Source organism: Onychomys torridus, chromosome 8 (assembly GCF_903995425.1).
Source record: "Onychomys torridus chromosome 8, mOncTor1.1, whole genome shotgun sequence".
NCBI lineage: Eukaryota > Metazoa > Chordata > Mammalia > Rodentia > Cricetidae > Onychomys > Onychomys torridus.
In genome coordinates, this window is record NC_050450.1 from 66,458,296 (window position 1) to 66,486,163 (window position 27,868).

A 27,868-nucleotide genomic window follows, 5' to 3' on the forward strand; every position below is an offset into this window, starting at 1 on the left:
ACAGTCGGGCCCAGCCCAGTCTTGGGGTGTCTGGAGGCCACCTCCACCCCAGAAGAGACCATATGCCAAGCAGGCATTTGATATTTTTATTGGCGCTATTTTCAAACCTTTGAGAAACTGGTCGGGTCTGGCCTGCTACATTTTTCCCCAGTCTTAGGTCTGGGAAATGGCCTGGGGTGACGGGCAACCTTCAGCAGGGTTCCCTTGGCAACCACTCAGTAGCTCCAGTACTCCCCGCCCTGGGAGGTGGGGGGCACCCACTCAGGTTGAGCAAACCCCTGCCTCGGGAAAGACTGAAAGGGGACTCCCTCGGACCTATCAGCCTCAAGCTATGCAGTAGGGATAGGATTCCCGCAACAATGCAGAGATCATGCAGGCCTAATGGCCAGTCCAAACAAGCCCTGGCTTGCCCTACTGCAAAGCATGGCATCAGTCTCCACGAGGACACCGCCAGGGATGTATTTCTAACCGGGCTTGGGGTGGGGGTGTGTGCTTTTTTAGCCGTCTTTGAAAACCAGCCTGCTGTTCGTTCCTGCCAGACTGGAGCCTGGAGACACTTGAGTAAGATAAGGAGTTTGGGGGCGGGGGCTTGGGGGGAACAGAGTGGCCTCCAGTGGCCTTTCCACCTTACTGATGACACAATCCAGGAGCTGGAAACAGTCTTCCCAGGCACCTGCAGTTTTCAGGACACTCAGAGGTGGTCTCTCGGATGATCCTGTTGCCTCAGGGGGGAACTGGCTCATCAGTGACTGCTGCAGAGTATCAGAGAGGAGTACCTGCAGCCTTTCTGGAGGCAGGGCCTACAGCAAGCATCACCCACCTTTGATCTCATTGAGCCCTGGAGCCAAAACCCTCCTGCCAGGCCAGAAGTGGACATTTAATATCAGCTGGATCCAGGAAGTATTAGAAGAAAGGATTCAAGTGAGGCCTAGAGAGCAGTAGAGTCAGCTCTTGCTCACCCAGGCTGGAAGCCTGGTGTTCTACACATCCCCTTCCTGTTCCCACTGGTTCTGCTTTCACTTTTCTGGGGGCAGAAGACTGCTCTGGGTAACTACTGAGGATGGGAGTATAGAGTAGAAGAGAGCTGGGTTAACCCCCTGTGGTGTGGGTGGGTGAGACGGGAAAAGGAAACTCACATCGAACAGCCAAGAGAGTGTTCCCATGGCAGCAGGACACTGAAGTCACCACATAAGGATGAGTCTCATCCAGCTGCACTGGCCTAGGGAGTCCGGCATCCTCATCCCTCCTTCCCAGTCGACCTCGGGCTCCTTTGCCCCAAGAATAAACTTCCCCCTCTGCCAAGAATTCAGAAGAGCAGGGCACGGCCTAAGCAAGCAGCTAAACACTGGACAGTAAGAATGACTCCAAAGGGAAGGTACTGAGCATAACCCACCACATGCTTGCCTTGCCCACCCTCACCTGCCCCGATGGCTACAGTGAAGGCATCCCCACAGGCCACTGTCACCATCTTGATGCCCTCTAGGCCTTGGACCCGACAGGGCGCCCTGCTGACCCGGCGAGAACTGGTGCCCAATTGCCCATGCTGATTGCTGCCAAAAGTATAGCAGTCACCAGAGGCTGCAGGGACGGGAAGAAAACAAAGGGCACTTGAACAGAAGTCTGGAGGAGGCCAGCTGAATCCCGCTACAGCCTCCCATGCCTGGGTCCTACTCACCAGTCACAGCAGCTGAATGAGCCGTGCCCAGGTCCACACACAGCAGAGGCTCCTGGGCCAGAGGTGCAGAACCCAGTGGTGTGAAGCTAAGGGCCTCCTCCACTTGCTGGTGGGGAACAGGCTCCTCCTCCAGGGATATGTGGTCCAAGCCTAGCTTGTTGAACCTAAGGATGGAGCCAGAAGCCAGAAGTTTGCATGGGCTGCCTTTCCACTAGCCTCTGCCGGGATTGCTAGGATCTGTCTCCACCAGAAGACAGATCCTACTGAGTTGAATCACACAGTAGTTTCATCCCTCTTTCGTTCTGATCCTTGGAAGAAGGGAGGCAACAAGTATTGAAATGCTTTGTAGCTGAGGAGGGTGGAATGGAAAGGCAGGATTAGCACTCTGGTGCATCTACTTACCTGTTACTTCCACAGGCCAGGACCCTGCCAGGGGAGGTGAGGATCATGGAAGAGTCGATACCACAAACAACTCTCTGAGCTTCGAGCCCTAGAGGCACAGGCACCTGCTGGGGGCAGCTATGGGACTCCCTTGTGCCGAGTCCCAGCCTCCCTACAAGAAACAACAAGGGGTTGCTCTGAACTTTAGGGGTGGTAATGCCAGGATGCAAAGAGGGTGAGGGAAGGCTGTTCTCACCCTGAAATGCTTTTCTTAGGCCCTACAGCTGGTTGACATCCTCTAAAGCCTTGCTTGTAATTCCACCAGCAGTTGGCTGTGATGGAGCACACCTCTAACCAACCACAGCACTCAAGATGCTGACCCTGGAAGGCTGCCATGAATGTGAGGCAAGCCTGAGCTACAGTGAATCCCAGGCTAGCTGAAGCTACATAACGAAGTTCTGTCTCAAAAACAAACAGGTCAGAGAGATGGCTCAGCGATTAAGAGCACTGTCTACGATTCCAGAGGACCCAGGTTCAATTCCCAGCACCCACATAGCGGCCCACAACTGTCTGTAACTTCAGTTCCAGGGGATCCAACACCCTCATACAGACATACATGCAGGCAAAACACCAATGCACACTTTAAAAATACGTTATTTGAAAAGAAACAAAACTTTAAGAATCCTAACATTCGGGGCTGGAGAGATGGCTCAGAAGTTCAGAGCACTGGCTGCTCTTCCAGAGGACCCAGGTTCAATTCCCAGCACCCACATGGTAGTTTACAACTGTCTATAACTCCAGTAACTCCAGTTCCAGGGCATCTGGCACCCTCACACATGCAAAACACCAATGCACATAAAATAAAATTAAATAAACTATTAAAAAAGGGGGGGGGTTGGGGATTTAGCTCAGTGATAGAGCACTTGCCTAGCAAGTGCAAAGCCCTGGGTTTGATCCTCAGCTCCAAAAAAAAAAAAAAAAAGAATCCTAACATTCAAAAGGCCGAGGCAGCAAGACAGCACGTTGCAGGCGAGACTCTGTCTTATAAAACGGAAAGGCCCTATCCAATGTCGCCTCCTCAGGTTGAAATTGCCCCCTTTAATTCCAGTGTTAATCTTTGCTCTGGTATTCTCTAGCATCCAACTCCCACCCCCCCCATACACCACACACACACACACACACACACACACACACACACACACACACACACTTTACACTTGAGACCTCCAGGACAGGGAACCCATCTATGACATCGCCATTTTTAGTACCCAGCTGGGTGGGCTGTGGGTATAGGTCATTGATAGAGCATGTACTTACTACTGTGTGTGTGAAGTTTGAGTTCCAGGATTGCAAAAAAAAGGTAAGTACTGTCAGAAGAACAAAATCTCCCTTATGTCATAAGCCTGAATGAATCCACATTTTTGTTTTGTTTTGTTTGTTTTTGAGACAGGGTTTCAGGCAGGCAATAGTGGTGCATGCCTTTGATTCCAGTGCTCAGGAAGCAGAGGCAGGCAGATCTTTTTGAGTTCAAGGCCAGCATGGTGTACAGAGTGAGTTCCAGGACAGCCAGAGCTACACAGAGAAACGGGTGGAGGGGTAGGGGTGTGTTTCACTATGTAGCCCTGGCTAATCTGGAACTTGCTTTGTGGCCCAGGCTAACCTTGAGTGCTGGGATTGAAGGCCTGCACCACCACATCTGGCAACATCGAATTCATCTTACCAGCTCAACACCTAACAAAGGATAAACCCATGGTAGGTATGAAATAATGGTTTGTCCAATGAATGAACAGACTCGAGGAAAAATAGGAAGGAAAGAATGGGCCATGGAGAGGAAGATGGGCATGATGAGGGACAAACCATGACGGAGAAAGCTGTGAGACAGACCCTAAAGGCTGGAACTGGGAAGTGGCCTTACCACCATCTCCTCGGCCCCAGGCAAATAGTTCTCCATCTGTAGACAGGGCCAGCACATGAGAGGCCCCACAGGCCACCTGTATCATCTCATAGCCCAGCAGGGCTTCCACAATAGTGGGCTAGAGAGAGGGGAAAAAGTAGAGTCATTGAGGTGTATCAGACTTGTCCTCTCCCCTGCAAGCAGGAAGTTAGAGGCTGCAAGTTCTCAGAAACAACTGTCTCTTTAACACCAACCACACACATGCACAGCACGCAGACAGCAACAGGTGGGAAGCTACTGGGGAAGCTTTCTGTACTTCCCCTGAGCTGACCCAGAACAGGTGCAGCCTGGGAGCTAGCGGCACATGTGGCTCCTGGGAACTCCCCTGCCCCCAATCTGCTATCAGCTCTCCAAAGAGGGCTCCTTGCCACCCTCTCACTTCTCCTCTCCAGGGTACATGGAACACCCACCTGGCTGATGTCAGTGAGGTTGCCATGGCCTAAACACCCGTTACTGCCGCTGCCAAAGGTCATGATGATGCCTCGGTCTGGGAGGAGGGCAGAGGAACACGAGAGGAGAGTGGGTGCATTCGGCTAGTTTGGTTCACCCAGAGGATGGAGGAGGGAGATAATACCGGGAGCTAAGCAGGGCAAGTGGTGCAAGCCTTTAATCCCAGCACTCAGGAAGTAGAGACAGGCAGATCGCTGTGAGTTCGAGGCCAGCCTGGTTTACAGAGTGAGTTCCAGGATAGCCAGGGCTACACAGAGGCACCCTGTCTCAAAATATCACACACACACACACACACACACACACACACACACACACACAAATCAAAGTTAATGCCTGGTCTGGTGGCACCAGTCTGTTACTTAAGGGAGAATTGCAAGTCTGGCTGGTCAAACTTAGTAAAACACTGCCTTTTAAAAAAAAAAAAAAAAAAAAAAAGTAAAGTAAAAACAGCCTGTGGTAGTGCACGCCTTTAATTCCAGCACTTGGGAGGGAGAAGTAGATGGATCTCTAAGAGTTCCAGGACAGCCGAGACTACAGGGCAAGACCTTATCTTAAAAAAAAAAAAAACAAAAAAAAAACACGGGGACTGCAACTCAATAGTAGAATGCTTGCCCACCATGTACAAGATCCTCAGTTCAATCTCCAGTGTGTGTGTGTGTGAGGGGGGGGGGACTGAAAGGAGGAGGAGGGAAGACATTGAAAAGGGGGCTGGAAAGGCAGGACGGGGGAAAAGGCATAGGTGGTCTCCTTCCAGTGTGTCATTTTGGACCAGTCAGAGCCTTAGTTTCCCCATCTGTCAAATGGGGATACTACAACACGCTCACTGCCAGGCCTGCTGTGCCACGCAAAGGCGCTGGAGTCAGCAAATCTCAGCGCTGCGAGATAGAGGCGGTAACTAACCCTTTAGGTGAGAGAAGCATTAATTGACCGATTTGGGTTGAGAGAAATTGCACTGTCTCCAGAGTACTCCCCTGACAAGCTCACCAGTCAGGCAAGCCGTGAACAGGTCCCCGCAGGCCACATGCTTGATGGTCACACCCGACTGGCCCTCCAGGAAACGGGAGACGAACGGGGGCTGAGGCTGTTCCACTGCCCCTGGGAGCAGCGTGCCTCCTCCTGTGCCTAGGGGCGGGGCCTGCAGGGGAGTGGGCGGAGCCTGAGGACCCCAACTCCATTTCTGGTCTCCCACCCTCACCAGAACCAGCCCTCTGCCAACCTGACCTCCCACAGAATGAGGCGCCCGGAGCGTGTGACGCCAGCCTTCTGCGTGCGCCCGGCAGAAACCTGGACCACCTCAGTGTTGAGCATCGGGAGCCTCAGGGGAACATTGAGGCCACCACCCCACGCGTACACGGAAGACAGTGGCAGTGGGATGGCCGGTCTCACGGGTCCCCGAGGAACACCTGCAAAGACAGGGTTTGAGGCCAGTTAAACTAGTGGAAAGGGCAAGGAGTCTAAGGAGCTCCAGCAGCTGGTCCCGACTCACTCACCCCTGCATCGGGCACTGGTGGCCCGGCTCCCTGGGGCCATGGATGGTCCTGGGGTCAGGGACTTCTCTGCCCTGCAGGATACAGAGGGGCCTCAGGACAAGTCCTATCCTTGGCAGTCCTATGTGACTACACACATGGTTAGCTCTAGATCTGTGTTCCCACTGGGTGCCCGCCCGCCCCTGTGGCCCAGAACCCATCTCCCTGCACAGGCCTCCGCATGCGGACGCTGCCCACATCGGTGTGGAGGTTGAGGAGGGCCCGGATGCAGAGGGGTTGCGCCATGATGTGACTGAGGGGTGGCCGCCGTGCAGGCTCCAGACTGAGCAGACTCAGGACGAGCTGGCGCAGCTCAGGGCTGTACCGGTCAGAGATGGGTGCAAAGGTGCCGCTCATGATCTTCAGTACCAGGGCTGGCAAGTTCTGTGAAGGTACCACATGTAGGAATGGCCAGAGTGCGTGCTGGGTCGGGCTCTCAGATAGGGCAGTTCTCCCACTGAGGGAATAAAAACAGGTCTAGCCTAGGACTGGAGAGATGGCTCAGAGGTTAAGAGACTGCTCTTCCAGAGGTCCTGAGTTCAGTTCCCAGCACCCACATGGTGGCTCACACCCATCTGTAATGAGATCTGGCGCCCTCTTCTGTATACATAATAAATAAATCTTTAAAAAAACAAAAACCACACAGGTCTACCCTCATGACACCCAGTCTTATCAGAGAAGGCAGAATGGAAGGAGAGCCTAACACTGCTTTCAGAACTTCCTAGTCTGATGAGGAAGTTTCAACTATGTCCGCAGAAATCCCAGGTGCTTTGGGAAACTCCAGGCTTGCTCTCGGAAATGTCTCTAATCTGATGGAAGAGTCCGAGATCACATCCATCCCTTCGGGAATTCTCAGGCTAACACCGGACTCAAGCCCTACCCTCGTCTGAGGAAGGGAGAGACACAGCCCTGCCCTGGGGTAACCCACCAGCAGGTGAGGGGCTGACGTGACTCAGCAAGCCACAAGAGAAGGAACACAGAAGTGGTCAGAGCTATGGCAAAGGAGCTGAGGTCTGAGTCCCTCAGGGGTGTCTGTACTCACCGCAGCCTCGAAGGCTCTCTTGAGGCTGGCCAGCTCATATAAGACACAGCCCAGAGCCCAGATATCACTCTTCTGGTTGTAGGGCTTGCCCTCACACAGCTCCGGGGAGATGTAGCATGGAGTACCCACCACCTGCAGGAAGGAAGTCTGTATTACAACCCTGAGAAGAGAGGACCAGAGGCTCTGTCCGGCCAGAGACTCATCTGGGGATAGCTTCTCAGAGCAGGCCAAGGGGCTCCTCTCAAAGGACCACATAAGGGAGGAGGAAGAGGCAGGAAATGTAAAGTAAGCCCAGCTATCAAGACCCTCGGTGCCCCTGCACATCCAGGCACCGTGTAGGCCTTGCTCTTGCTGCTGAGGATCTTGGAGATGCCAAAGTCACCGATCTTGACGGCCATGCGGTGTTTGTCAAGAAGGATGTTCTGGGTCTTGAGGTCCCGATGCAGGATGAGGTGCGTGTGCACGTGATGCAGCGCAAGCAGGATCTGCACGAAGAAGTGAAGGATGGTCTCCTCCTCTAGCAGGGAATTGCAGCGCTTCTGGATGAACTCGGCCAGGGTGCCACCTGTGGCCCAGAGAGCTCATCAAGATGTGGACTTTTCCACACTGGGGACAACCCACTGCTTTAACGCAACAGGACACTGGGACCAGAGAGGGCAAGGAGCCTGTCAGGGTCTCACACAAGTGGGACCTCTGCCCTTCAGCCAAGTCCGTTCCAGAAGGAAGCCACCTCATGGTGTCCAGCTCTCCTGGGAAAGGCCCCTCTAGGATGAGGCAAGGCATCTGGCCTACCTGGTGCATATTCCATGGCAATCATAAGGGCCTTGTCCTCAAGGAAGTTCTCATAGTACTCGATGACGTTGGGGTGGTTGAGCAGCTTGAGGACCTGGCACTCGTTCTGGGCTGCCTGCCGTTCCTCCTTGGTCATCTGCTCGACTGGGATCTGCTTGATGATCACCAGCTTCTGGTCAGCCTTGCGGAGGCACAGGTGCACTATCCTAGGGACACAGAGCAGGCGACAGCTAAGCTTAGGGCAGCCTGTAGACCACATGCTCGTTAGATGATCAAGCCGGGCATGGGGGAGGCTGAAGAGGGCCTGGGGCTCAAAGCCAGTCTGGTAAGAACAACAACAGAAATGGTCTGGAGAGATGGTTCAGCACCCACATCTGTAGGTGCCAAACCACTTGTAACTCCAGGTTCAAAAGATTGGATGACCTCTCCTGGCCTCCACAGGTGGCATTCACTCACACACAAAATTAAAATGTTAAAAGTAAATCTTGGGTTGGGGATTTAGCTCAGTGGTAGAGTGTTTGCCTAGCAACCGCAAGGCCCTGGGTTCGATCCTCAGCTCAAAAAATTAAATAAATAAAAAATAAATCTTGGGGGCTGGAGAGATGGCTCACAGTTAAGAGCACTGGCTGCTCTTCCAGAGGACCGGGGTTCAATTCCCAGCACCCACATGGTAGCTCACAACTGTGTGTAACTCCAGATTCCAACACTCTCACACAAACATACATATAGGCAAAACACCAGGGAAATAAAAATGAATTAACTTAAATAAATAAATCTGGAGGTAGGCATAGTGGTTCATGCCTTTAATCCCAGCACTCGAGAGGCAAAAGGCAGGCAGATCTCTGTGTATTCGAGGACAGCCTGGTCTACAAAGTGAGTTCCAGGAAAACCAGGGCTGTTACACAGAGAAACTCTGCCTTAAACAAACAAACAAAAACCCACAATAATAATTAATTAATCAATCTTGGGCTGGAGAGATGGCTCAGCAGTTAGGAGTACTGGCTGCTTTCCAGAGGGCCCACGTTTTGGTTCCCAGAACCCACATAACAGCTCACAACTGTCTAACTCCAGTTCCAGGGGTCCAACACCATCTTCTGGCCTCCGAGGCACTGCATGACCATAGCAAATGTGCATATATGCATGCAAAAGACTCATACATATGACATAAAATCATCAAATCTTCAAAAAAAAAAAAATCTCGGGCTGGGAAGTGGGGTGATGTAGCCTTTAATCCCAGTACTCCGGAGGCAGTAGCAGGCCGAACTCTGTGAGTTGGAGGCCAGCCTGGGCTACAGAGTGAGTTCTGGGGCAGCCAAGGCTACACTAAGAAACCGTCTCAAAAAACAAAAACAAATACAAACCTCTAAAAATAAATACATAAATAGCAGTGGTGGTGGTACATGTATATAATGGTAGCACTCTGGGAGACAGGACAAGAGGAAATGGATTTCAGGATTTCAAGACCATCTTTAGCCACACAGTCAGCTAGAGTCAGCCTGAGGTCTCAAAACAAGGCCAGCGAGCTAACTCAGAGAGTAGAAAGGCACTTACTGCCAAGCCTGATTATCCCACCCCACCCATGCGGTATGAATGAGAGCAGAAGTCCCTCAAGCAGCCTTCTGACCTCTACACTCCGAAGAAAGAACACACCAGCTGGGCATGGTGGGGCATGCCTTTAATGCCAACACTCGGGCAGGCTGAGGCAGGAGGGTATTTCAAAGCCATCCTGGTCTACACAGTGAGTTCCAGGACAGCCAAGTCTATACAGAGAAACCCTGTCTGAAAAACAAGAATAAACAAACAAAAAATGTTGAGGGTTGTGGATTTAGCTCAGCAGTAGAGCGCTTGCCTAGCAAGCTTGAGGCCCTGGGTTCAATCCTCAGCTCCAGCAAAAAAAAAAAAGTTTAAACCTCCTTGTGACCTATATAAAGCTGGGATTTTTCCTTTTTAAACCTATATTTTCAGGGCTGGAGAGATGGCTCAGAGGTTAAGAGCACTGGCTGTTCTTCCAAAGGTCCTGAGTTCAATTCCCAGCAACCATATGGTGGCTCACAACCATCTGTAATGAGATCTGGTGCCCTCTTCTGGCCTGCAGTCATACATTCATACATGCTATATACAAAATAAATAAATAAATCTTTTAAAAAGGGGGGGGGGCTAGAGAGATGGCTCAGAGGTTAAGAGCACCGATTCCTCTTCCAGAGGTCCTGAGTTCAATTTCCAGCAACCACATGGTGCCTCACAACCATCTGTAATGATATCTGGCACCCTCTTCTGTATACATAATAAATAAATCTTTAAAAACAAAAAACAAAAAAAACTATGTTTTCAGTCTTACCAGCATGATTTCCTTATATATTAATCTATTCAATGCATTCATAAGTAACTTGTGGTCTCATCTACAAAAGAAAATGCTTTATTTTAGGCTTCTAAAAATATTTATTTTATGTGCATGAATGCTTTGCCTGCCTGCCTGCATGTGCTCACAGAGGCCAGAAGACGGTGTTGGATCCCCGGAACTAGAGTTTCAGATGGTTGTGAGCCGCCATGTGGGTACAAGGACTAGAAATGGGTCATCTGGAAGAACAAGTGCTCTAAACCACTGAGTTATCTTAAGAGTGTTACTATGTAGCACAGGATGACCTTGAAAACTCACTGTATCCCCGTCCCCCCCCCCCCCAGCTTGGCCTTGAATTATCTAGCCTCAGCTTTGTAAGCATGAGATTCTGTGTTTCTTCCCCCCACACACACCCTTTTTTTTTTTTTTTTTTTTCCCCCAGACAGGGTTTCTCTGGGTAGCTCTGGATGTCCTGGAACTCGCTCTGCAAAGACTGGCCTCCAACTCACAGGTATCCGCCTGCCTCGGCATCCAGAGTGCCAAGATCAAAGGTGTGCACCACCACCGCCTGAGATACCAAGTTTCTGAAATGGTTTTCTAAGTAGAGGTCTATAGAAAGAATTCAGACATCAGAGCTTTTGACAACTGAATTGCTTCTGGCAATGATAATAATTTCTTACTTAAAAAATTCACCCCTGGGGGTGAAAAAAGCTGGGCGGTGGTGGTACCCACCTTTAATCCCAGCACTCGGGAGGCAGAGACAGGCAGATCTCTGAGTTCAAGGCCAGCCTGGTCTACAGAGTGAGTTCCAGGATAGCCAGGGCTGTTACACAGAGAAATCCTGTCTTGAAAAACAAAAGAGAACAAAAAGTATCCCCTGGCTTCCTTCCACTCCCATTACTTTTAGATCTAAACTCTACCTAGCAGACATAAGGCATTTTAGTTTCCTAGTGCTGGGGACCAAATCCAGGGCCATCTAACATTGAGCTACAGCCTCATCCTGAGAATGCCCTTATAAAATCTACATGGATCATATTAGGTCACTCCCTTGCCTCTTTTTCAGAGGCACAATCTCATACAGCCCAGGCTGACCTTGACCTTGCAATGAAACACATACATTTAGCTGAAGACCTTGAAATTCTTCACCTCAGGCTTTTACCTCCAGGGGTGCCGGGATTCCAGGCATGGGTCACCACATCCCATTTCAGTTTTAAAACTCTTCCCTGGTTTGGGGTGTAGTTCTTTGATACTGTGAGTTCAATCCCTAGCACAAACAAGAACAAAACCCTCTTGCTTTTATACTTTAAATCAACTTGACCTCCTACTTCAGTTTACAAGATCACGATCTGGTCCTGCCCTCCTTGACAATCACATTCTTTACCTTGCCCACTACATTTCAACCACACTAGTCTTTTTCTCCGCTTCTTGAATGCTATACATATTTTCCTGTCGAAGACCTTTGCAAAGCTCCTTCACATGCTAGAAGGACTCTGCCCCATTTCTTCAAGACTTGACTTTACATCTCACCTCCTAGAAAATCCTTCCTTTCCTGGTGGACTCCTAAAGTTGCCTTTTGGAACTTACAAATCAAATCCAAGCATGCTAGGCAGGAGCACTCCCACTGATACACATCTTCAGTCCCCTTTTTTCTTCTTTTTCTAAAATTTAAGATGGGTAGCACTAAGTTGCCCTGGCCTGCTTGCTTGGAAAACCTGGCTTTCGGTCTTTATTTTTTCCTTTTGGAGACAGTCTCTACGTAGACCAGGTTAGCCTCGAATTCACAATAACGATCCTACGTCTGCTACCAAGTACTGGAATTACAGGCATATACCATCCCATGTGGTGTGCGGCCTTATAATAACTGTCTATAACTGTTCAAACTTCACTAACTGTTACAACATGTTTATTTGTATCAATTTCCTATGGGCTAAGTTCATAAAGGGGAAGTACCACGCCTGTTTTGGTCATAACTGTATATAGACTCCAGGCAGTCTGATCTGTGCAGCTAACGCTCATTATCAGTTGCAGCAAAGAACAAGCAATCGGTAGGAACAACTATTTTCCAAAAGCACAGGCTGGTCTGGTGGGCGTGACTCCGCCGGGGGCGGGGCCTCCCGCCTAGACCTAAGAACAGGATGCCTGGGCGGGGCATCCCGGAGATGCGCTCCCGCTTCGGGGCGGGGCCAGCAGGACCAGGATTTCTTGATCAGAATTAGGGTTTATTTTCTTTCTCCCTTAGCATTTCCTCCCCCAAAGCCCTGGCTCACCCGAAGGCACCTCTTCCCACCACTCGAATCCGCTCGTACTTCTCCATCTCATGTCTCAGATACGCTGCTGGAATTCGCGTGCGGCGCGTGCGCGGACCCGCCCATCCCGGAGCTCCGCCTTCCAGCTGTAAGACTTTTGCAGGGCGGAGCCGACGGGACCCGGGCGCCTGTTGAGACCCGCGCCTTTTCTTTGACTGTCAATCGCGTTTCCCCAACAGCCCTGCCCACTACGAGGGGTAGGAGAATAGACATTCCCGGTTTCTGGGCGAGCCCCTCTGTGCTCGGCACCGTACAGCCACGTTGCACACGAGTGATTTGGCATAGGCCGATGCGGCGCTCACTTAAGTCGACCCGCGCAAACAAGATCGTCCCTCTAGGGCTGAACGCGAGTGGAAAGCGAGGATCGAGTCCCCGCTGCCTAGGCGTGGCACTACTTCAGAAAGATAAAGGGATTCCTTTCTGGCACGTAAAGGATAAACCACCGAGAGCCTGCTGTGTGGGGCGGGAAGCGGGGGTTGTTCGGTGTTTGCCAAGGGAGAGACCCGGAAAACCCCAGATAGGCAAACTGATTCACCTGGAGAGTACGTGACGTGGTCTCCGGGTTGTCCTAACTACAAAGCACGGCGCTCTTGGCTTTTCAGAACGCCGCACGAAACTCTGCCATAAGGGGGCCCAGTCACCGGTGCGCTTTTCGAGCCTCCTGGGGGTGAGATGGGAGTGGAAGTAAACCTCTACCCGAAAGTGTCAGGATGGGGGGAAACCCGAGATGGTTTTACGCTTCTATTCAGAAATAGATGGCTCGTCAGTATCACTGCTGGGGTTTCAACCAGGGTGAATTTAATCCTTATTCATGACGCCGCTGCTCTAAGGGAGTTATAGAACCCCAGTATTCTGGAGCTAGCTAAGGGTTACCCTGTTTCTGAATGGGTGAGGAAGGCGTGGGAAGGGATGTTTATCTTTTGTCCCCGCCCCGCCCCAAACTAGCCGACGTGGAAAGTCGGGAGGGAGCCTGCGGTCGGTCGCTGGCTCAGGCCAGAGTCGGCTGGTGCACAGGCTTTCCAGTGAGCAAACTGCAACTTGGGAGCAGAAAAGGGGGTAAACTGCTCACCCAAGACATCATGCTGTCACTTAGTAACCGACCGGACCTTGGGTGATCCTGGAGCCCCATGGGAGTTAATGTGTAAACCGGGAACCATCAGGGAAGACAGCAAACACCCAAAAGGCTTTGATCCCTGGGTGCCCGAGCTGGGGTTTTCTTTTTCCTTTTAAAGCACTGTTTTAGTCCCCACTTTCTGTTTGCGTCCTCTACTTCCACCTCCCTAAAGCACACCCCTTCTCTTCCCGCACCGGCTCTAGGCTTTTCCTCCGGGTCTGCATATCCCGCTCCGCAAAACCGCCTTACTCACTGTGAGGCGGGCTTGGACCCCGCACCACAGTGAGGACAGGCTGACACCTAGTGGCCAGAAGCCGCAACTGCCTCAGGCCACTACCCTGGAGAGAGGGTCACCCCAGCTGTCTGGGCAAATCCGCAGCCTTCCCCGCCCCAGCCTCCAAGGAGCCAGAAGAGGGTTGGGACTGTCTGAGGGAGGACTGTGACAGCCGCTAGGCTCCAGAAGCCCGAGTGGTGGGGAGGGGAGGTGTGGTGACGGGTGACTCAACAGTTCCTAAGCACCATTCGTTCGGGGTGCGGGAGAGGCAGGTAAACACGTCGGTCTAGGTCCTGGAGAGGAATCGCGTCTGGGCGGATCCGTGGTCCGAGACGGCGCTCCCTACCCGCCAGGACCAGGATTTCGCCGACCCTGGAGTGTGATGGTCCCGCCCAGCTCTGCCCTGAAAGAGTTGAGAGAGGAGCGTTCTCGCCGTACCCGCCCAGGGTGTGCGAGCCGGTGGCGGCGGAGAAACTGAGGTTGTACGCACGAGGGGAGCCGAGGACTCCTTCGGCTGTCGGGAGGCGCCAGAGAGGGGTGCCTCGGCGACGATGGCGGGGACAACTCCTACGTGCTCCAAGTCGGCGGGATCCGGGCGGGGCCCCGGGGGACACGGGGCTCGCGCCCTTCTCGCGGCAGAGGCGCCCGAGGGGCGGGAGCAGGCGGCGGGGCGGGGCGGGGGCGGCAGGGGCGGGCAGAGGCCTCGCCGGGAGCGCGGGGAGGAGCGAAGGGGCCTTGAGGGCTCCGCGAAACTGTGGGTCTGGCGGCCCGCGGTAGAGGCGATCGTGGCGCGCTGGCCAAAGACGGAGTAGTGTTCCCAGAACTGGCGGAGGAGTCGGCCTAAAGGGCGGACAGACAGACAGACGGCAGGGAGGACCAGCATGCACCTACTGTTGCACCCCGCCTGGCCGCTGCTCCTGGGAGCCACGCTGACCTTCCGGGCACTCCGGCGCGCGCTCTGTCGCCTGCCTCTGCCTGCTCACGTGCGCATCGATCCCCTGCGCACCTGGCGTTGGCACAACCTACTCGTCTCCTTCACCCACTCCATTGTATCAGGGATCTGGGCACTGCTGTGGTGAGTGAACAACCCGGGGTACTGAGATGGCCGTGGGAGCCTTCGCGGGGTGCTCGGACTATTCTCCTTGTTGCTATTCCCATCACTCACGGGTGAACAGACGCCAAGGAGCTCACCTGATTCCCTGTTTGGAAAACTACCCAACCAAGAACGGCTGTGGGAAACCCGAGGTACCTGGGCTTCGGCCAAGCCCCTCCTCACTCTCCAATCAGCCAATAGTGGGCGCGCAGGGCGCCCTGGGACTGGCAAGTGTTGGGGGAGGCGAGGGTCCTCCGGGAGGCTGCAACCGCGAGAACATCCCTTTCCTCCATTTCAGCATATGGCAAACCCCTGAAATGCTGGTGGAGATTGAGACGGCGTGGTCACTCTCTGGCTACTTGCTTGTCTGCTTCTCTGCAGGTAGGTTCTACCCAGAGGCTGAGGGTAAGAGGCTGGGAAGGCAGCTAAGCGCATTCAGTCATTTCTTCCTTCCCCACTAGGATACTTCATCCACGACACGGTGGACATTGTGGTTAGTAAACAGACTCGAGCTTCTTGGGAATACCTTGTTCATCATGTCATGGTAAGTGAGAAGCCGGTGATGTGATAGACACGGTCACAACCCTGTGAGCCAGGGAGGGAGGCCATCTTATTAACCCCAGTCGTGTCAGGCTTCTAGGTTGCCTAGGAGTCTCAATGTTTCTGCTCACTCTGGGGTCAGAGTGCCTGGGTCACCTACTATCTAGGTAAACTGACTAGGAATGTCATAGAGAGCTAGACCCTAATGGGCAAAGTCTACTCCTAGTGAATGAAAACAACTCAGCTCTAAAAACTGGCATTTCTCAGCTGTTTGTTGGCTTCATGTGCCCTGGAATGGTATGGCACCTTTTTCAGCGTTCCCTTGTGTTACTCCCCCCCTAGGCTATGGGTGCCTTCTTCTCTGGTATCTTTTGGAAAAGCTTTGTTGGTGGTGGAGTCTTAACGCTGCTGGTGGAAGTCAGCAACATTTTCCTCACCCTAAGGATGATGATGAAGATAAACAACGCCCAGGATCTACTCCTCTACCGGGTCAACAAGTATGTCAACTTGGTCATGTACTTTTTCTTCCGCCTGGCCCCTCAGGTCTACCTCACCAAGTTCTTCCTGCAGTATGCTGGCCAGAGGACCCTGGGAACATTTTTGTTGGTCATTCTGCTCATGCTGGACTTGATGATCCTCATTTACTTTTCCCGCCTTCTCCGCTCTGATTTCTGCCCTCAACGTGCTCCCAGCCGCCAACACAAAGACAAATTCTTGACTGAGTGAGAAAGGATAATCCAGGACATGTAGCAGGGACAGCAAGATTGGCCAACAGCTTTGTAACATAAACTAGGACTCTGCCTCAAGCCTGGGTGTATTCTGGGCCAGCCTCCCACCTCATGCCTACACCCACACTATTGAAAACACTAATGAAAGCTCTTCTCTGAAGTCCTTCCCGGGCAAGGGTTGAGGGAAGCAGACCAACCGGTTGGGCATAGAATGGGTGAGGACAAGACACTGTCCAACCCATATCACCCTGAAATGGATGCTGACGACTCTAAATAACCCTCTGCTCTTCCAAACTCTGGTATTGGTTTCACAACAGCCTCTTCCAGGGATAAAAGAAGAAACTCTTGTAAAGCTTGTGCTCTGAACCTCTGATGGAGGCATGTCCCAGGACAACTAACACTTGTCTGAAGTAATAAATACTTCTGGTACTTGAGCTCTAGCCTGGGAGCCTTAACAATGGCATCATGGTACGTTCCAATGGAGTAAATAAGATTTTTTTTTTTTTTTTGGCTCAGAGCTGGGCTTCCCCAGCACCCACCATATGTAATTATGCAATGTTACCTTAGTGCATACCACAGTATGACAATGTCCCCAGCCCAATCAAAATTGAAAAAAAAGACAAGCAGCATTATTTATGGTGAAAAAGTATATTTAGAATTAGCCAGCTGGACTCAGTTTAGATGATCCCAATCTGAAAAACAAAACAAAAAAGGGTATGTTTTTGGAGCTGGAATGTTTAAGGTTAAGTAAATGACCTGGGATGGCAAGAAGGGGAGGGTGAGGCTTGCTAGAAGTAAAGGCAGATTTTGAATGTAGATACAGCAGCTACACAAGAGAATTGACTGTGGATAGGATGCTTACTTTGTTGGCAACATCCAGAGCATCATAGTCAGGAGCCAAGCGAACATATGCCTTCTTCTCTCCATCAGGCCTGAGTGGAGAAGGAAGCCTCAGTTGGATGCTCACAGATCCAAGCCCTCCCACATTCTGCCTGTCACCCCTCTACTGCATCAGTGGTTCCTTTGCTGGTGTCATTCTTTTCCAAATATTGAGTTTTCCATCATTTGCAAAGAGGGGTCTGAGAGTCACCACGAAAGGACAGGACAGTTTAGTGAACCCACACAAACTTTCTGCCAAGAACCTCTCACCTTATGAGGGTGTTGACTTTGGCCACATCAATGTCATAGAGTTTCTTGACAGCCTGTTTGATCTGGTGCTTGTTGGCCTTGACGTCCACAATGAACACAAGTGTGTTGTTGTCTTCTATCTTCTTCATGGCTGACTCGGTGGTCAGGGGGAACTTGATGATGGCATAGTGGTCAAGCCTAGCATGGATGGGAGGAACAAACTGGAATAAACTGCCCTGGGCCCAGGGTTTAAGAGAGGCTACACTTTGGAACCCAAGTCTAGGAAAGAGTAGGTGCATCAGACAGTAATAGCAATCATTTCTATCAGACTTTGGTCGCTAAACAGTGTCATCACATGCACCTGGACCCTCCTGGGGGGCCAAACTCCACATGAAGAGCCAAAACTTGCATGTTCTCTTACTTGGAGAGTCCTCACCCTTTGAAGTAACTAAAGAATCATGCTTAATTCATGCACATTCACCCATTGGAGTTCCATGTTAGCACTTTACTATGAGGACAGATTTGCCCCCCCCCAACCCCCAAAAAGACAAGAGACAAACTTCTGTTCAAAGGTTGGCTATGGAGCCGGGTGGCGGTGGTAGCGCACGCCTTAATCCCAGCACTTGGGAGGCAGAGGCAGGTGGATCTCTGTGAGTTTGAGGCCAGCCTGGTCTACAGAGTGAGATCCAGGAAAGGTGCAAAAGCTACACAGAGAAACCCTGTCTCAAACAAACAAACAAACAAACAAACAAACAAACCCAGAATAAAAAATTCTTTAGGGTTGGGGATTTAGCTCAGTGGTAGAGCGCTTGACTGGCAAGCACAAGGCCCTGGGTTCGATCCTCAGCTCAACAAAACAAAACCAAACCGGGCGGTGGTGGCTCACGCCTGTAATCGCTGCACTGGGGAGGCAGAGGCAGGTGGATCTCTAGTTCGAGGCCAGCCTGGTTTACAGAGCTAGTCCAGGACAGGCTCCAAAGCTACAGAGAAACCCTGTCTCGAGGGGGGAAAAAATGTTGGCTATGCTCTACAGACTTTTTGAGAGGGAGCCTTACAATGTAGACAAGCTATCCTCAAATCCAAGAGCCACCAAGTTCACACACACCCCTTATGGTCTGAGACAAGGACCCATATCACATGCCCAAAGATGTCCTTGAACTTCAGATCCTCTGGCCTCAATCTCCAAGCATTACAGTTTCACCATCACACAGGATCTATGTAATGCTGGAGACTGAACCAAGGAATTCAATGAACTACATTCCCAGCTCAGAATAACTTGAATAGTCAGGAGCCTAACCTTGAAATTCTAAGGAGTCAATCTTTACTCATCCAAGTACTTTAAGGGTTTTCTCTTTGTTTTTCTCTTTTCTTTCTTTTTTGGGGACAAGGTTTCTCCGTGTAGTTTTGATGCATATCTTGGATCTCGAGCTGTAGACCAGGCTGGCCTCGAACTCAGAGATCCTCCTGGCTCTGCCTCCTGAGTGCCGGGATTAAAGGCGTGTGCTACCACACCTGGCCAACTTTTGATTGAAGGCAGGTTAGGACTCCTATCAGACAAAATTCCAAACAGGAAAATGAGGTGGCTCTCAAGTACTTCCCCCACATACACAACCCTCTCATGTCGTCTTCTTCAGTAAACACATTTTTTCCATTTCTCCAAACTTCCTTAATTGAAAGTTTATTTCTACACAAGATTAATTAGGAGGTCTTCACTGCCCGTTGCAGATAAATTAGCCAACCCACTCCCCTGGTACTCATGTGTTCCTTCCAGCAAGAAACGCCACGACATTGGAACCCTAAGCAGCAGCTCCTTGAAGTATACTTTCAAATACAGATCACGTTAATTAACATATAAAGATCTCACGCTTCCACCGGGGCAGCACATTGAACAATTATAAGGTAAGCTACTGAGTAGGGTAGTAAACTACCAACCCTAGGGCCCTACGACATACTAGTAGGTTTGGGGTCAGTACTGACTTGTTTCTCCTGGGCGCGCTCTTTCGAGGATATTTGGGCTGCCTCCGGAGCCGCAGGGTCTTGGGCCGCCGGAACGTGGGTGACGTGCGGATCTTCTTCTTTTTGTGGCTGTGGACGCCTTTCAGCACTGCCTTCTTGGCTTTCAGGGCCTTCGCTTTGGCCTCGGCTTTGGGAGGGGCAGGAGCTGCGAGAGAAGGAAATGTAACTAGAGTGCAGCGTTCAGAAATTGATCCCTTCCGGCGGCCCTGTCAACACGCGCATCAGTGGTTCCTTTGAGGACATCATAGGTCTCAGGAGAGTCTACATTCTTTCCATCATATGCACGATACTGGCAAGCGAAGATAATTAACCCGGAATAACGGGGAAAAAGAGGGCATCCTTTATAGGTCTGGAGACACGGAGCGCCACCCTGTGGGTGTTAAGGAGCTTCCCAAAGCCAACTGCTCGGCTATCAGTGGCAAGTGATGCCGGCTGGGTCGCCTCTACGACTCCCTTCACTGCCCAGCCCATGCGGCGTGGCCCACGCGGTCCTCATACACTGCTGTGTGGGCTTAATCGCGACAGCAGCTCCAGAACAAATCCCCCATGGCTTAGCCCAGTGGGCATCTTCCCCGTGAGTCCGCTATGCCGATATCCCAGGCCAACCCGCCACAGCCCCGTGCCGCAACACACCTTCCTTCTTCGCCTTCGGCGCCATCTTGACGAAAAGGATTGCTTATTCTCGTTCCCATGAGCTTATAGGATGAAGTCTCATCAGAGCCTCGCGATAGTTTATCCATAGCGTTGATTGGGTGATCAGTAGTGTAAGGCTTCCTGGGAATTGCAGTTCCACTTCATTTCCCAGCGTGAGATCAAGCATGCGCCACCCGTCTCTTTGAAAGGTCTTAAGGCTTCATGGGAGTTGTAGTTTTTGTTTTTGTTTGGATTTTTTTTTTTTTTCCTGACGCAAGGTTTTTCTGGGGATTAGTAGTTTTTAAAAGATCCATGTTTCTGTCGGCTTAAGTCTGTGGGTGGTTATAGCACCTGCTGGTTGAGTCTGGTCCTTGCCACTTCACTTCTTGAGCGATTTCCAGCCTTAGGGGAGAGATTTGCAGTGTTAGAAGCCAGTAGTAACACTACCAACTGGGAAGAATACAACTTGGGAGACTGGAGAGAAGCTCAGCACTTAAGATCTTGTACTTCTCGGGGCAGTGGTGGCACACGCCTTTAATCCCAGCACTCGGGAGGCAGAGGCCAGCCTGGGCTACAGAGTGAGTTCCAGGAAAGGCTCCAAAGCTACACAGAGAAACCCTGTCTCAAAAAAAAAAAAAGATCATGTACTTCTCTTTCGGAGGACCTGAGCCTGAGTTGGATTCCTAGCAGTCACACCTCTGAGGGCACATACCCACACATAAGCAGTATTAAAAAGAATTTTAAAGCTGATTGTGGACTCTACATGCCTTTAGTTCCAGCAGTTCAAGCCTGGCCTAGTCTACATAGCAAGGTCCAGGACAGCCAGCGCTACATAGAAAGACCCTGTCTCAAAGAAGGAAAAAAAAAAAATTAAATATAATGTGTAGCTTGGTGTGGTGGCAAACACCTTTAATTTAGCACCAGGAGGTGGAGGCAGGCAGATCTCTGTGAATTCAGGATCAGCCTGGTCTACATAGCAATATACAAGCTAGCCAGGTATATGTAATGAAACTGTATCTCAAAAAAAAAAAAAAAGACAGACAGACAGATTGAAGCCCTTCATAGGCCGCATCTGTAATCCCAACATTCTTGAGACAGAAGATGGGCACAAAGTCAAGGCTAGCCTGTTGTACACAGTAAGTTCTAGACCCGCCAGCACTACATGTAATGAGACTATCACAACAATAAACAAAGTACGAATAGAATGCGATGGGACACAGGTAGAGGAGAAGCAAAGCTGTGCAATGTTAGAACATGATTTTCTCTAACTTCTACCTATAGCATCTGTGGAAAATTGAGGTTCCATAGATAGATGTGATTTAGTGTTTACCACAGTGATTTGGTGGCAGAGAAAAAATGGAGCATGAGCTGGAAGAGAGTTCCAGAAGAGCTACAAAATAGCCACACACAGAGAGAATTTTCCAAATAATTTTTAGCGTAGTTTTTAAAGATTTTATTTATGTCAGGCTGTGGTGGTGCATGCCATTAATCCAGCACTTGGGAGGCAGAGACAGGTGGGTCTCTGTGAGTTCTAGGACATCTAGGACTGCACAGAGAAACCCTATCTGGAGAAATAAAAAACAAACAAACAAATAAATAAATTTTTTTAGGGATTTTTTTGTTTGTTTGCTTTTTGTTTTGTTTTGAGACAGGGTTTCTCCGTGTAGCTTTGTGCCTTTCCAGGAACTCACTTTGGAGACCAGGCTGGCCTCAAACTCCCAGAGATCCACCTGCCTCTGTCTCCTTAGTGCTGGGATTAAAGCTGTGTGTCACCACCACCCGGCAGGGGATGGTTCATGAGACAGGGTTTTTCTGTGTAACCTTGACTGTCCCGGAATTTACCTTGGACTCATAGAGATTAGCCCGCCTCTGCCCCCTGAGAGTTGAGATTAAAGGCGTGTGCCACCACCTGGCCCTATGATTTTATTTATTTATGTGTGTCTGTCTGTCTGTCTGTATTTGTGTGCCTGTGTGTAGGTGCCCAGAAAAGCCAGGTTTCAGATATCCTGGACATGGAATTATTGGTAGTTGTGAACTACTATATGTCAGTGCTTGGAACTGAACTCAAGGTCCTCTGTAAGAACAGCATGTACACCTGGGCATTGGTGCTGGAAACTGTTAACCCCAGCACTTGGAGGCAGAGACGGGAGGATATCTGAATTCAAGGCCAGCCTGGGCTACAGAGAGAAACCCTGTTTCAAAATTATAAACAAAACAAAACAAACAAACAAAGAAACAAAAAACAAAGAACAACTGCTGAATCATTCTACAGTACTTAGTAATTATTCATTCATTGTTTCATTTATTTATCTATTTATTTATTTATTTAGCCAGAGCTGAGGATCCAACCCAGGGTCTTGTGCATGCTAGGCAAGCACTCTACCACTGAACTAAATCCCCAACCCCTAGTACTTAATATTTAAAGTGATTTTATTTTATGCGTCTGAATGTTTTGCCTATGAACTTCTGTGCCTGGTGCCAGAGAAGACCAGCAGAGTGCACAAGCAGCCAACTGTTCTTAATCCTTTAACTGTTGCTCCAGACCTACCTAATCTTCTGTTTTTTTGTAGGTCAGGATGGCCTTGAAATCAGAGATCTTCCTGCCTTTTCCTCCCAGTGCTGGGACTAAAAGCATGTGTCACCCCACTCACCTGGCCTATTTTTTTTTCCTCGAGACAGGGTCTCTCTGTGTAGCTTTGTGCCTTTCCTGGAACTCCCTTTGTAGCCCAGGCTGGCCTCGAACTCACAGAGATCCGCCTGCCTCTGCCTCCCGAGTGCTGGGATCAAAGGCGTGAGCCACCACCGCCTGCTGCCTTCTATTTTTTGAGACAGGATTTCACTATCCAGCTCTGGATTGCCTGGAGTTCCCTATGTAAATCGGGCTGGCTTCAAACTCACAAAGATCTGATCTGCCTGCCTCTGCCTCCAAGTGTGGAAGTCACCACACTCAGCTTTTTTTGTTTTTGTTTTTGTTTTGTTTTGTTTTTTTGACAAAAATCTCCCTCTGTAGCCCAGTCTCATGAGTGCTGGAATCACAGGTGTGAGCCAGCTTGCTAGACTTTAGTAATACTCGTAAAGTAGTTCTAGACACAGTTGAAACAGCATATGATTTCTCTAGGACAGTGGTTCTCAACCTTCCTAATGCTGCGACACCCCCCCCCCTTTTTTTTTTACAGTTTTTCATGTTGTGGTGACTTCCAAACATAAAATTATTTCCTTTCCTTTCTTTCTTTCTCTATTTCTTCCTTCCTTCCTTCTTTCCTTTCTTTCCTTTTTTGGTTTTTCGAGACAGGGTTTCTCTGTGTAGCTTTGTGCCTTTCCTGGATCTCGCTCTGTAGACCAGGCTGGCCTCGAACTCACGAAGATCCTCCTGGCTCTGCCTCCCGAGTGCTGGGATCAAAGGCGTGAGCCACCACCGTCCGGCATAAAATTATTTTCGATGCTACATCATAACTAAGTCGTAATGTAAATATCTGTGTTTTCTGATGGTCTTAGGTGACCCAGAGGGATAGTGACTCACAGCGACCCACAGGTTGAGAACCACCGCTCTAGGATAACCTAATCCTGTGAATAATTTCATAGTCCTCAACTCTGAACTAGACGTCCCTGTCTAGGACTGTGTTCCATTCATCTTCACATCTTCAAATTTAGCTTCAGACATGTAACAGTTTCTTCCGAGGAGAAAACAGTGAACACCCGAATTAGAAGCGAGTCCTAGAGTCCCAGAATTGTGATACGGAATTCCATTCTACCTAATTCCAGTCTACCTAACATTTCTTCATCCTCTTCGGTAGGAGGCTTGACGGAGAAAAGAGCAGATCTGAGATGTCTGGTCCTTGGTGGACACCTCGTTCTGATCTTGGCACCCCCTTTTGGCGCTTCGTCCCACCTCTCGGGGCAGAAGGGCAAGCAGGGGCAGACTCCATGAGTCATGTTCCAGGCCTGGAGTCGTGGAGGGAAGCGCCGCCTCTCCTTGGGCCCCTTCTCTCCCCCTTTTCCCCTCGGCGGCTCTGGGTCTTGCCAGATGCTGCGCTACAGGCACCGGTTCCCCATCACCAGTTCTGTTGGGTAAGGGGTCCCAAGGAAGATGCAGCCCCGACAGGGAGATGAAGGGGAGAGAGGTTTAGGGGATCCCAGTCTGGAAAGGCTCCAGCCTGGGTGGAGGCTGCCTTGGTGTGGGTAAGGAATCTGGACCGCGAGCTAGAGCCCGGGCAGCGCGGGGAAGGAGAGAGCAGGGGGGTGGCGAGGGCCGCGACAGGGGCGGCTGCTAGCCCCGGCGCGGCGGGGTGCGGGGCAGGGGGCGGCCCTTCTCCAGGAATTTCCGGGGATCGTGTTACAGCGTTCGCCGAGTGGGACGGCAGGCCTCGCCGCGGGTCCAGGGCCCTCGCCCCCTCCTCTCACCGTTGGCGGGCGTCGGCAGCGCCGCCCCTGCGCGCACTGACCCGGTGTGGCGGGGCGGCCCCGAGCCCCCAGGCCGCTCTGTTATGGTAGGGCCGTCCCAGCCCCGAGTTGTCGTCGGGTCTCCGCGGCCCCGCGTTATCGTAGGAGCTGTCAGACCCCGTGTCATTGTAGGGTCCACGCGGACCCGGGCTCCCCGGGACGCGACTCCCCGCCCACAGCTAGCGGCAGGGGGGTCTCCCCGCCCCCGAGTGGTCTTCGGAACGCCCCGGGCTCGCGTAATTGTAGGCTCTCCCAGACCCGGGGTGATCGTCTCGTCCCCTTGGCCCGCGGTGGTCGTAGCGTCTCCGAGGCCGAGGGCTCCTGCAGGTTCCCCGTGGCCCCGGGTGATTGTCGGTACCCCGCGTCCACGAGTGATCGTCGGGTCCCCACGGGCCCGGGCCGCCGGGGCGGATCAAGCCTCCGCGCCTTCCCGGGGAGCCCCCCAAGGCCGCAGACAAGATGAACATTCTGGCGCCCGTGCGGAGGGACCGCGTCCTGGCGGAGCTGCCCCAGGTAGGCACCAGGGCCACGTCGGGCCTCTCTGGCTGTAGCGGAGTGTGGGCGGGAAGAGGTGGCACCCGAGCAGTTGGATTGGGCCCAGCCCTGTCGCCCAGCAAGGCCCGCTGTTCCTGGGTGGTCCACTTCCCACCCCACCCCCAACCTCTGGCTGCTTGGTCAAGGGGACAAAAGCCCCATTCTCACAATGTCCCTCCTAGTGCCTGAGGAAGGAGGCCGCTTTGCACGTGCGCAAAGACTTCCACCCCCGCGTCACTTGCGCCTGCCAGGAGCACCGGACAGGCACCGTGGGGTGAGTTAGGGACACCTCTAACTAAAAAGAAAACACTCAAGAAACTTTGAAGGCATTCGAATGACCCCTTTGAGGCTCCAAGGTTATGCCTTAGCTCTGACGTTTTCCCTTTTCCTCCCAACGAGTTTGTTTCGAGCCTATGGAGAAGGCATCCAACGTAGGGAGGTCATACACCATCATAGAGCCTCTAGGCTGGGGTGTGTGCAGCTCAGAGAAAGAGAGCATTTGTCTAATGTGTGTAAAACCCTGGGCCATCACGACACCCCCCCCCCAACACCTTCCCCAGGGAAAGAGAGGGGTGTGAAAGTCCCCAATGTTGAACACTGCTCCCCAGCACGTCTGTGCAGGACCTTCCAGGCTCCCAGGGAGGCCTGCTGTGGATGGTAATGTACCTTTCTGCTTAGGTGTAACTAAGACCCAGTAAGAGCATTAGAACCCCTTAGAGTGAAAAGTTGATGTTCACTTCCTCTGTCCAGCAGATTTAAGATATCCAAGGTCATCGTTGTGGGGGACCTGTCCGTGGGGAAGACCTGTCTCATTAATAGGTAACCGGGCACTGGAGCTTGGCTGGGCAAGGACACAGTAGGGTCAGTCTTCACAAGGAGGGCTGTGCTACAGGCTACTTGGTGCCTCCTCAGGTTCTGCAAAGACACTTTTGATAAAAATTACAAGGCCACCATCGGAGTGGATTTTGAGATGGAACGATTTGAAGTGTTGGGTGTCCCCTTCAGTCTCCAACTGTGAGTATCCCGTCCCGTCCACCCCTTCCAGCCAGCCTTGTCCCCCTGCTGTGTACACCCTGCTATCTGTTCTACTTGTCTGTCTTCCAGTTGGGACACTGCTGGGCAGGAGAGGTTCAAATGCATCGCTTCCACCTACTACCGAGGAGCCCAAGGTATGCCTTGGGCCCCGGAAGGCAGGCAGTCTGAGAGCGAGCACGTGGAGCTAGAGCTAGGGGGTAGGGGAAGTGAGCCTCAGGCAACTATCTCTCTGCCAGCCTGGAGCTGTTTCTGTCCCTCTTTCAGCCATCATCATCGTCTTCAACCTGAATGACGTGGCATCCCTGGAGCACACCAAGTATGTGAGGATGCCCGGAACACAGTGGGAAAGTCCAGGGAGGCCTTAGAAAAGGAGATCAGAAAAAGAGGGTGTGTCTGTAGCTTCGTGGTAGAGCACCTTCCATCAATGCATGGGGAACTGGGATCAATCCTCTGAGTCATCCAGTAGGGCACAGAGAGAAAAACCAGAGCTAGTACCGGACATGGGGAAGATGGTGGGTGGGGTCTGTCGGGCTCACTCACTTCTTACTTACTGCTTGTCCACCATCTGTGGCAGGCAATGGCTCGCTGATGCACTCAAGGAGAATGACCCTTCCAACGTGCTTCTCTTCCTTGTGGGTTCCAAGAAGGATATGAGTGTGAGTGTGCCAGTGGGGGAACTTCCCACATTGGTGATGGGACCCACCCCCAACTGATGCTGATTTTCTCACAGACTCCTGCTCAGTATTCCCTAATGGAGAAGGATGCCCTCAAGGTGGCCCAAGAGATTAAGGCTGAGTATTGGGCAGTGTCCTCCCTCACTGGTGAGTTGGGGCCCGGCCTTCTGCTGTGTGTGCCTGCTCACCTCTCCCCTCACTCCTACGTCTGGAGCTGGGTCCAGTGTTCTACATACTGTTAACCCTGAGCATCCATTTTTGCTCCCCATGTCAGGTGAGAATGTCCGGGAATTCTTCTTCCGTGTGGCAGCGTTGACCTTTGAGGCCAATGTCCTGGCTGAGCTGGAGAAATCGGGGGCTCGGCGCATTGGGGATGTTGTTCGTAAGTGCTTACCGTGTTGGAGGTGGCAGAGAGCAAGGGGAGGAACCTCCAATCCTGCTTCATACATTTCCCACCCTTTTCCAGGCATCAACAGTGATGACAAAAACCTCTACTTAACTGCCAGCAAGAAAAAGGCCACATGCTGTCCCTGAAGAGGACTGTCCAGAAACTGCCCATTCCTTTGGCACTATGCCACACCAAATGCTTCAGAACTCAACTCCTGGACGTTTGCACTGACTTTTTCCAGACCAAAGAGGTGCCCCTTGAAGGCAGTGCCCCCAGAGGGTAACTGGGACCATGCTAGTCACTTCCTGCCCCCAGGCACCATGCCAAAGACTGGATGACCCTTGACCCCTCTGGGGCTCTCCAGGGTGCCTGGTGGGGGCCAGTGTTCCTGCTGCTTTTGCTCAGCCTGCTGGGCCCCTTATGGTATGATGATGCTTAATAATTCCAGCCTTATACTGTGCCTTATGTATTAAAGTCTGTTATTAGCATGTTCTGGGATGGAATCCTTTACAGGGGATAATGTGGAATGAGTAGGGACATGAAGTGGTTTAGGGACTGGAACCCTTGTGGAGAGTCTGTCTATTCCTGCCCCCTAAGACAGGGCTCACACCTGGATGACACCTCAGAGACCAGGTTTTAAAGGACTGATTGTATCCTTTAGATCCACATTGGGTTAAAATCTGAATAATTACCCTTTTTATTCTTTATCATCTGTCTTCTTTCCTCCCTCTCTGTCTCCCCCTCTCTTTGAGGCAGGGTCTCTTGTAGGCCAGCCTGACCTAGAAATTACTATGTATCTGAGTACTA

At 51.4% G+C, this 27,868-nt stretch overlaps 4 protein-coding genes and 3 non-coding genes across 14 annotated transcripts; 2 read left to right on the forward strand and 5 right to left on the reverse strand.

Annotated features, from left to right (window-relative positions):
• Nucleotides 1-72: 72 nt before the first annotated feature.
• On the reverse strand, nt 73-15,072 carry Nek8 (NIMA related kinase 8). Of its 5 annotated transcripts, none has more exons than XM_036194712.1 (19): nt 14,787-15,072; nt 14,343-14,692; nt 14,098-14,255; nt 13,000-13,125; nt 12,426-12,592; nt 7,821-8,026; nt 7,361-7,593; nt 7,029-7,160; nt 6,162-6,370; nt 5,951-6,021; nt 5,682-5,863; nt 5,445-5,595; nt 4,421-4,497; nt 3,972-4,089; nt 2,078-2,228; nt 1,676-1,839; nt 1,420-1,578; nt 1,137-1,295; nt 73-749 (listed from the first exon to the last, which is right to left on the reverse strand). In XM_036194712.1, the coding sequence occupies exons 5-19, from the start codon at nt 12,470-12,472 to the stop codon at nt 724-726; spliced, it is 2,085 nt and encodes a 694-aa protein (XP_036050605.1). In that variant the 5' UTR covers nt 12,473-12,592; nt 13,000-13,125; nt 14,098-14,255; nt 14,343-14,692; nt 14,787-15,072; the 3' UTR covers nt 73-723. The 5 variants fall into 5 exon arrangements, with proteins under 5 accessions (XP_036050605.1, XP_036050603.1, XP_036050607.1 ...); XM_036194710.1 differs by having other exon boundaries at nt 73-752; XM_036194714.1 differs by lacking the exon at nt 12,426-12,592 and having other exon boundaries at nt 73-752.
• Tlcd1 (TLC domain containing 1) lies at nt 14,525-16,701 on the forward strand. 3 transcript variants are annotated; one of them, XM_036194719.1, is made up of 4 exons: nt 14,525-15,097; nt 15,244-15,326; nt 15,407-15,489; nt 15,828-16,701. In XM_036194719.1, exons 2-4 carry the CDS (start codon nt 15,263-15,265, stop codon nt 16,209-16,211), a joined length of 531 nt encoding a protein of 176 aa, XP_036050612.1. In that variant the 5' UTR covers nt 14,525-15,097; nt 15,244-15,262; the 3' UTR covers nt 16,212-16,701. The 3 variants fall into 3 exon arrangements, with proteins under 3 accessions (XP_036050612.1, XP_036050611.1, XP_036050609.1); XM_036194718.1 differs by having other exon boundaries at nt 14,525-14,927; nt 15,828-16,647; XM_036194716.1 differs by having other exon boundaries at nt 14,888-15,326; nt 15,828-16,647.
• A 144-nt stretch (nt 16,702-16,845) lies between these two features.
• Nucleotides 16,846-20,071, reverse strand: Rpl23a (ribosomal protein L23a). The gene is made up of 5 exons (XM_036194720.1): nt 19,991-20,071; nt 19,319-19,502; nt 17,363-17,539; nt 17,076-17,145; nt 16,846-16,905 (listed from the first exon to the last, which is right to left on the reverse strand). The coding sequence occupies exons 1-5, from the start codon at nt 20,013-20,015 to the stop codon at nt 16,891-16,893; spliced, it is 471 nt and encodes a 156-aa protein (XP_036050613.1). The 5' UTR covers nt 20,016-20,071; the 3' UTR covers nt 16,846-16,890.
• Nucleotides 17,220-17,284, reverse strand: LOC118590498. The gene has a single exon (XR_004945793.1). It is a non-coding gene; the product is annotated as a small nucleolar RNA SNORD42 (small nucleolar RNA).
• LOC118590514 lies at nt 17,634-17,703 on the reverse strand. The gene has a single exon (XR_004945804.1). It is a non-coding gene; the product is annotated as a small nucleolar RNA Z17 (small nucleolar RNA).
• LOC118590496 lies at nt 19,574-19,642 on the reverse strand. Its single transcript, XR_004945791.1, has one exon. It is a non-coding gene; the product is annotated as a small nucleolar RNA SNORD42 (small nucleolar RNA).
• Nucleotides 20,072-23,916: 3,845 nt separating the features above from the next.
• Nucleotides 23,917-27,697, forward strand: Rab34 (RAB34, member RAS oncogene family). 2 transcript variants are annotated; one of them, XM_036197617.1, is made up of 11 exons: nt 23,917-24,058; nt 24,731-24,943; nt 25,147-25,238; nt 25,718-25,783; nt 25,877-25,978; nt 26,069-26,133; nt 26,264-26,315; nt 26,574-26,655; nt 26,730-26,820; nt 26,948-27,055; nt 27,140-27,690. In XM_036197617.1, the coding sequence occupies exons 2-11, from the start codon at nt 24,890-24,892 to the stop codon at nt 27,205-27,207; spliced, it is 780 nt and encodes a 259-aa protein (XP_036053510.1). In that variant the 5' UTR covers nt 23,917-24,058; nt 24,731-24,889; the 3' UTR covers nt 27,208-27,690. The 2 variants fall into 2 exon arrangements, with proteins under 2 accessions (XP_036053510.1, XP_036053509.1); XM_036197616.1 differs by lacking the exon at nt 23,917-24,058 and having other exon boundaries at nt 24,828-24,943; nt 25,715-25,783; nt 27,140-27,697.
• Nucleotides 27,698-27,868: the final 171 nt, after the last annotated feature.

Bases quoted from the DNA above. Each gene is read 5' to 3' on its own strand.
- Rpl23a (XM_036194720.1), bottom strand. From the start codon at position 20,015: ATGGCGCCGAAGGCGAAGAAGGAAG. The intron at 17,540-19,318 runs GTCAGTACTGAC...CATCCATGCTAG, and splicing joins AGCGCGCCCAGGAGAAACAA to GCTTGACCACTATGCCATCA. The intron at 17,146-17,362 runs GTGAGAGGTTCT...TTCTCCACTCAG, and splicing joins AAAGTCAACACCCTCATAAG to GCCTGATGGAGAGAAGAAGG.
- Tlcd1 (XM_036194716.1), top strand. From the start codon at position 14,954: ATGGCCGTGGGAGCCTTCGCGGGGTGCTCGGACTATTCTCCTTGTTGC. The intron at 15,327-15,406 runs GTAGGTTCTACC...CTTCCCCACTAG, and splicing joins GCTTGTCTGCTTCTCTGCAG to GATACTTCATCCACGACACG. The intron at 15,490-15,827 runs GTAAGTGAGAAG...CTCCCCCCCTAG, and splicing joins ACCTTGTTCATCATGTCATG to GCTATGGGTGCCTTCTTCTC.
- Nek8 (XM_036194710.1), bottom strand. From the start codon at position 12,472: ATGGAGAAGTACGAGCGGATTCGAGTGGTGGGAAGAGGTGCCTTCGG. The intron at 6,022-6,161 runs GCCTGTGCAGGG...TGTATCCTGCAG, and splicing joins GGCAGCGTCCGCATGCGGAG to GGCAGAGAAGTCCCTGACCC. The intron at 1,296-1,419 runs GTGAGGGTGGGC...AATTCTTGGCAG, and splicing joins CACTGTAGCCATCGGGGCAG to AGGGGGAAGTTTATTCTTGG.
- Rab34 (XM_036197616.1), top strand. From the start codon at position 24,890: ATGAACATTCTGGCGCCCGTGCGGAGGGACCGCGTCCTGGCGGAGCTG. The intron at 25,239-25,714 runs GTGAGTTAGGGA...TCCTCTGTCCAG, and splicing joins CACCGGACAGGCACCGTGGG to CAGATTTAAGATATCCAAGG. The intron at 26,316-26,573 runs GTATGTGAGGAT...CATCTGTGGCAG, and splicing joins GCATCCCTGGAGCACACCAA to GCAATGGCTCGCTGATGCAC.